Genomic DNA, 8,344 nt, shown 5'->3' with positions numbered 1-8,344 from the left:
GAAAGACTGCTCAGAGTGGAGTGTGACAGATTGAAGTGTCGGACTGCACGCGGTGTGAGCTGTCACCTGACCAATATGGAGCTCGCTCTCCAAGTGTCACATCTCCCAATAAATTACTCTCTGTCTCTTCATTCTTTCTCATTCTTTAACTTTACACCTCAACATCTTAACAGAATCATTTCACTGAAATGTGCAGAGTTTATCTGATATGAAACTAGTGATGTGATCAGTGACCCAGGTTTATTTGTGAGGAAGAATCTAACACGAGACCAAATGTGTAAATGCATCACCCTCTTTATTTCACAGTGAGAATTCATTCCCAGCAGTTTGAAAAACAAAAGACAAACAAAGACTAGAAGACGATGGATTATTTACTGCACCAGACAAACCTGTGAATGGGTCACCTGTTAACGGGAGTCAGATCTGAATCGATCATTTTCTCAGTCACAGATTCAGTCTGTCGATATTCCCAAAGTCAGCTCCCAGTGTGGGTTTGAGGAGATCTGAATGGAAACTTTATTCCATCTTCAGTCTCTGGATTCTAATTTTAAACTGGGATTCTTTCTCCGGTTTAAGGACCAGTTTTAAGCTGCTTCACACCTGGGTCACAAAACTCCCACTTTCACTTTCCTGACCTGGGCCCATCTGTTTCCTGAACTTGGACTGATCTGAGTCAGACCAAACCGGGTTGAGAAACAACCTTTTTTATCATCCCCACCACAATGTCCAGTGTTTGATTCTCAGGACTGGCAGGAAAAGGGAATATTTTACTGCCCACACAGGGTGTGGTCTCCATTAGCAGGTTTCTCCAGTGAGTGACGTGTTCTTCCTACAGTGTCCAGTGTCTATTCCACACAGTCTGTTATATGGTCCATTCCCATTATATTTCAGAGCACAGGACACAGAACTATTCAAACATTGAAGCAAAACCTTCCCGATGATGTGAAGAAAATCTCATTATTTTACAAATGGTGAACACACTGTCTCTTTACAGTTTAAACATTCCCTTGTAATTAAATAATTCCATCTGGAACTAACTCCGACTGAGAGAGCCCAGGAACAGTCCCACATCTGATCACTCCATGATTTCACATTTAACAGCTTCAATACTCTGTGCTCTGTAACAAATCCCAACTCTTTTCACATCAACTTGAAACATTCTGGTCAGTATGATGGACAAATATGAATATATTCCATGGCTGTGTGAAGATAGAAAATTCTGGAACTATATCTGACACTAGGACCATCTCAGTCTCAGTCTCACAATTCATTGAAAGCAAGGTGACAGAAAAAGCAAATTAGTGCAGTGATTAATCCCCGTTCCCCAATAGAGGGCCCACCACCCGGTACAATTGAGTTTTGCCCTGTATCTGTGCAGTGTGGAGACGTGTTCAGCAATGAATTTCAGACGTTGAAGGGAAACCTAATTATAAATAATATTAACGGGAAATAGAGCAGGCGGGACTCAGAGACAGTCAAATATATCAGGGCTGGAGTCACATGTACGGTTAACGTGTGGGTGGACGATCACGTGTTTGCTCCACATTTGGTTGGTTAAGTGAGTGGTTAAGAACATGGCAGGTAGAATATGATGTGGTGATGTTTGGGCTCCTTAGTTAAGGGTGGATGATCCGGGTTTAGTGGGAGTGCATTCCCTGTTTATCAGACAGATTACACACTCGAGGGACAGTGTGGGAAGGTGGAGTTAAGGTCGAAGATCAGCCATGATCTTCCTGAATGGTGGAGCGGATTGAAGAGTCTCTGTTTTTATTTAATTTTGAGGCAGACAAAACGGTCCAGACCCAGGTGAGAACCAAGATGACCGGACAATGTGGGGAGAAACTGGACATCGAGAAAAGAACATTGTTTAGAATCATTGAGTTAAATAATCAATGGGACAGTGTGTGGAAATGAGGAAGAAATGTTCACTGTTGATATGAATGTCGCTGAATAATTTTGAATCTAGAATAAATGCTGCAGTGTGTGTGTGGGAGTCATAATTACTAACTGCCAGTAGAGGGCAATATTTCTAAACAGGGTCACAGGGATTTGGAGATGGACATTGGTGGAATTGTCCAAAATGCCAATATTGACACATATACGTCACCTGTCTGATGAGCAGACATTGCGTTCCCTCAAAGGTAAATATAACCGTCTTGAGGTAAGGAGATTAAAACTATGCTCAGTATTCCAGATTAAACCCAATGGAAAGTTAAACAGTTTTAGAATAGAGTTAAGCACATCTCACTGTTTGATGCCATGAAAGGTACAGAACCTTCCAGAAAACCTTCATTCTCCTGTCTTCATAAAACCTATTTCCATTAACCCTTCTGTGTTCAAATAAGCGATGGCAAAAAATGTGCTATTGAAGGGCTGGTTGTCTTGTTCCAAATCCTTCAGGAATTGAATCACACGTTCTTCAGTTTGTTGTTCATCAACTTTTGTGTCAAAAACCCTGCAACAGGATTAAGAACAGAGGATTTAATTTTTATCCTCCTGACAAATCCTGTTTGGAAAGTCGGTTGCCAGGACAACAGGGACAGGAGTTGACCATTCAGCCCATTGAGTCGCCTGCACCAGTCAGTTAGTCCACAGCTGGGGTAAGACCATCGAGAAGCTGGCCAAATGGGCAGACAAGTGGCAGATAGAGTTTAACACAGAGAAATGTGAGGTGATGCATTTTACAGAAAGGGTGGAGATAGTCTATCCAGACTTAATGGCTCAGTTCTAAAGAGAGTGCAGTAGCAGAGGGACCTCGGGGTGCCCGCCCAGGATAGATTCTCTGCCATTCCGGTGGGAAAAACGCCAGTGTGAGAAACATTCTTCACAATGTAGTGTGCCAAAGTCAGGATGCCTGGCGCTGCCCACAGAGTTGAGGATGGAGAGTGCCCACAACCCTGGACCCTGGAGCACCACAGCAGTGGGTTGGGGGAGATTGGGCCCTTGGATCTTCTGCATTATGTGTTCTGGAGGGGGTCCTTCTGCTGGCCTGTTTCTGGGTGACCAATGTTGCTGGAAATCGATCTGCATTTTCAGGAGGTCCACCTTCTTTTGTCAACATGGCTCAGTGTTGTTGGACATCTTTTCAATATGACACCCGGGCAGGAGGGCGGACTATACACCATCCAGGCCTGACCCACTGCTGAAAACAGCGGAAAACACCCAGGTGAATAATTAATGATGGGTGGGAAGATTCGGAGTGTTTTCCGGCAAGAAGCCACAGCAGGGACATTCCACATTCCCACCCACACCACAGCACTTAGTCTCAAAACGGGAGAATCCCGCCCCAGGCTGATGTTGATACAAGAGCAGACAGAAAGGAACATCAATCACAATATATCAGTCACTAAACTCACCTGCCATACAACCAAACAGGAGGTCCAGTTTGTAATGTAACTGCTGGATCTGTTGGTTCCGGTGGATTGATGACTTCGGGAACTATCAGGACAAATACACTGAATCTTTGTTGTATTTTGCCATTTTTCAAGTATCCAAAAACTCCCCAAGATGCAGCGAGAGGAATAACGGTACCTGTAGACAGAGAGACACAGCATTTAACTGGGTGATCAGCTTACAGGGAGTAAAAAGTTACAGGTGAGGGGGCAGGGTGACTTTTTTGAAATGTGGAAAATGTTGTGATATCACTTTAAGGGAATATGCAAATGAACAAGTAGCCAGGATGTAGAGCAGCACGTGACGAACTAACTCCACCATCAACAACCAAGAAACAAATCACCCCGAAGCCCTGACAATCGTGGCTGGAGACTTCAACCAGGCCCACCTCAGGAAGGTTCCACCCAAACTCCATCAACATATCTCCTGCTCCACCAGAGGTGCAAACAGCCTGGACACTGCTACACGGGCATCAAAGGGGCCGACCGCTCCATTCCCCAACCACACTTTGGCAAATCCGAAGAAAAGCGCGCAGTGCTGGTCCGAGGAATCGGAGGACATTCTCCGCGACTGCTTGGACACTGTGGATTGGTCCATATTCAAGGCCCCGGCAGCGAACCTGGACAAATACGCAACCACCGTCACAGACTTCACCAGGAAGTGTGTCGAGGACGGTGCAGCAAAGAAGACAATAGGGGTATTCCCCAATCGGAAACCCTGCTCAACCAAAGGGTTCACTCCCCGCTGAAGTCCCGGACGGAGGCGTTCAAGTCTGAACCCCCTGACCTCGATCAGAAATCCTGGTACGACGTACGGAAACCATCAGGGACGGCAAAAGGTAATACCGGATCAAACCAGAGTCCCAGGCCAATGACACTAACCCACGGCGACTGTGGCAGGGTCTACACAAGATCACAGGCTGTAAAGCAAGGCCAGGCGGAATCTCTGGGGCTGGAGCATCTCTACTCGAGGAACTGAACAGGTTCAATGCCCGCTTTGAGCAGTCAGCCAATGTATCAGTGCCTCCCGCCCCAACAGCCCTGGACACACCCGTACCCACTATTACAGCCTCAGGGGTAAGAGCTGCCTCCTTGAAAGTGAATCCGCGGAAAGCGACGGGTCCCGACGGAGTCCCTGGGCGAGCACTCAGAGCCTGCACAGACCAGCTGGCGAGTGTATTCGCAGATATCTTCACCACCTCACTCCCCCGCTCTGAGGTCCCCACCTCCTTCAAGAAGACCACCACAATACCAGCACCAAAGAAGAACAAGGTAGCCTGCCTCAACGACTACCGACCGGTGGCCCTGACGTCTGTTATCATGAAATGCTTCGAGCGGCTCGTCATGAGACGGATCCACGCCTGCCTCCCAGACGGTCTCGATCCACTGCAGTTTGCCGATCACCGCAACCGGTCCACAGCAGATGCTGTTTCCCTGGCTCTGCAATCAACACTCGAACACCTCGACAACAAGGACACCTGTGTAAGACTGCTGGTCATCGACTACAGCTCCGCCTTCAACACCATTATCCCAACAAGACCAATAACCAAACTCCGCAACCTTGGACTTGACCCCTCCCTGTGCAGCTGGATCCTCGACTTCCTCACCAACAGACCCCAATCTGTCAGGATAGGCAACAGCACCTCCTCCACAATAGTCCCCAACACCGGGGCCCCGCAAGGATGTGTGCTCAGTCCTCTACTGTACTCCCTGTGCACACACGGCTGTGTGGCAAGATTTAACTCCAACTCAATCTGGAAGTTTGCAGATGATACGACTGTGGTGGGCCGCATCTCAAACAACGACGAATCAGACTCCAGGAGGGAGATAGATCACTTGGTTGCATGGTGTACCGAAAACAACCTCTCTCTAAACGTCGGAAAGACCAAGGAACTGATCATCAACTTCAGGAAGTGCAGCACGGCACACACTCCCGTCTGCATCAATGGCTCCGAAGTGGAGATAATAATAATATTAATAAACGCTTATTGTCACAAGTAGGCTTCAATGAAGATACTGTGAAAAGCCCCTAGTCGCCACATTCCGGCACCTGTTCGGGGAGGCCGGTACGGGAATTGAACCCGCGCTGCTGGTCTTGTTCTGCATCACAAGCCAGCTGTTTAGCCCACTGTGCTAAGCCAGCCCCTAAACCAGATGGTCGATAGCTTTAAGTTCCTGGGGGTTTACCATCACCATTACTGGTCCACTCATGTTGATGCAACAGTCAAGAAAGTCCAACAAAGTCTCTACTTCCTACGGAAGGTAAAGAACTTCAGCATGTCTGCATCGACTCTCACAAACTTCTACAGATGTGCGATAGAGAGCATCCTATCCGGCTGCATCACAGCTGGTATGGCAACTGCTCGGTCCAAGATCGCAAAAAACTGCAGAGTGTGGTGAACTCAGCCCAACGCATCACACAAGCTCGCCACCCTCACATTGATTCTGTCTACACCTCCCGCTGCCTCAGGAAGGCAGGCAGCATTATCAGAGACCCCTCCCACCCAGGCATTGCCTTCTTCCAGACCCTTCCATCAGGCAGAAGATACAGAAGTCTGAAGACTCGGACATCCAGACAGAGGACCAGCTTCTTCCCCACAGCTACTAGACTCCTCAACGACTCCCCCTCGGACTGATCTGTTCCCTGTAAGAACACTGTTCATGACGCTCTATGTTGCTCTTGTTTGGCCTTGTTCCGCAATGGAACCAATCGCTTTTTGTTGATCTACCATTTGTTCCCTTGGCCGCAGAAAAATAGTTTTCACTGTACTTAGGTACATGTGACAATAAATATCAATCAACCAATCAATGGATCAATTCTGTATCCATGCTGCCATCCCCTTCCATCACATGAGTTTAAATTTTGCTAACAGTCTATTGTAAAAATGGTAATTTGTCAAACTCGTTTTGAATGTTTACATACATAACATCATTGTACACCCTCAACCACCATAAACCATTAAACATTCGCCCTCAACCACCATAAACCATTAAACATTCACCCTCAACCACCATTAACCATCAAACATTCACCCTCAACCACCATTAACCATTAAACATTCACCCTCAACCACCATTAACCATTAAACATTCACCCTCAACCACAATTAACCATCAAACATTCACCCTCAACCACCATTAACCATCAAACATTCACCCTCAACCACCATTAACCATCAAACATTCACCCTCAACCACCATTAACCATTAAACATTCACCCTCAACCACCATTAACCATTAAACATTCACCCTCAACCACAATTAACCATCAAACATTCACCCTCATCCACCATTAACAATCAAACATTCACCCTCAACCACCATTAACCATTAAACATTCACCCTCAACCACCATTAACCATCAAACATTCACCCTCAACCACCATTAACCATTAAACATTCACCCTCAACCATCATAAACCATTAAACATTCACCCTCAACCACCATTAACCATTAAACATTCACCCTCAACCACAATTAACCATCAAACATTAAACCTCAACCACCATTAACCATCAAACATTCACCCTCAACCATCATAAACCATTAAACATTCACCCTCAACCACCATTAACCATTAAACATTCACCCTCAACCACAATTAACCATCAAACATTCACCCTCAACCACCATTAACCATCAAACATTCACCCTCAACCACCATTAACCATTAAACATTCACCCTCAACCACCATTAACCATCAAACATTCACCCTCAACCACCATTAACCATTAAACATTCACCCTCAACCATCATAAACCATTAAACATTCACCCTCAACCACCATTAACCATTAAACATTCACCCTCAACCACCATTAACCATTAAACATTCACCCTCAACCACCATTAACCATCAAACATTCACCCTCAACCACCATTAACCATTAAACATTCACCCTCAACCACAATTAACCATCAAACATTCACCCTCAACCACCATTAACCATCAAACATTCACCCTCAACCACCATTAACCATTAAACATTCACCCTCAACCACCATTAACCATCAAACATTCACCCTCAACCACAATTAACCATTAAACATACACCTTCAACCACAATTAACCATTAAACATTCACCCTCAACCACCATTAACCATTAAACATTCACCCTCAACCACAATTAACCATCAAACATTCACCCTCAACCACCATTAACCATTAAACATTCACCCTCAACCACCATTAACCATCAAACATTCACCCTCAACCACCATTAACCATTAAACATTCACCCTCAACCACCATTAACCATTAAACATTCACCCTCAACCACCATTAACCATCAAACATTCACCCTCAACCACAATTAACCATTAAACATTCACCCTCAACCACCATTAACCATTAAACATTCACCCTCAATCACCATGAACCATGAAACATTCACCCTCAACCACCATTAACAATCAAACATTCACCGTCAACCACCATTAACCACTAAACATTCACCCTCAACCACCATTAACCATTAAACATTCACCCTCAACCACCATTAACCATTAAACATTCACCCTCAATCACCATTAACCATGAAACATTCACCCTCAACCACCATTAACAATCAAACATTCACCCTCAACCACCATTAACCACTAAACATTCACCCTCAACCACCATTAACCATTAAACATTCACCCTCAACCACCATTAACCATTAAACATTCACCCTCAACCACCATTAACCACTAAACATTCACCCTCAACCATCATTAACCATTAACTTTCACCCTCAACCACAATTAGCCATTAAAAATTCACCCTCAACCACCATTAACCATTAAACATTCACCCTCAACCACCATTAACCATCAAACATTCACACTCAACCACCATTAACCATCAAACATTCACCCTCAACCACAATTAACCATTAAACATTCACCCTCAACCACCATTAACCATCAAACATTCACCCTCAACCACCATTAACCACTAAACATTC

The 8,344-nt window shown here is 45.2% G+C and overlaps 1 protein-coding gene across 1 annotated transcript in view; it reads right to left on the bottom strand.

Annotated features, from left to right (window-relative positions):
• Nucleotides 1–278: 278 nt before the first annotated feature.
• LOC140411774 (uncharacterized) overlaps nt 279–8,344 on the bottom strand; it is a 52,794-nt gene continuing 44,728 nt past the window's right edge. The window contains exons 3-4 of the mRNA XM_072500758.1: nt 3,357–3,531; nt 279–2,455 (exon numbers count right to left, since the gene is read on the bottom strand). Of these exons, the coding sequence (XP_072356859.1) occupies nt 2,290–2,455; nt 3,357–3,531 (341 nt within the window). The 3' untranslated portion in view covers nt 279–2,289. The remainder of the gene's footprint in view (nt 2,456–3,356; nt 3,532–8,344) is intronic.

The sequence above is a fragment of the Scyliorhinus torazame genome, chromosome 4 (genome assembly GCF_047496885.1).
Source record: "Scyliorhinus torazame isolate Kashiwa2021f chromosome 4, sScyTor2.1, whole genome shotgun sequence".
Lineage (NCBI taxonomy): Eukaryota > Metazoa > Chordata > Chondrichthyes > Carcharhiniformes > Scyliorhinidae > Scyliorhinus > Scyliorhinus torazame.
This window is presented reverse-complemented; position numbering and strand designations above follow the sequence as displayed.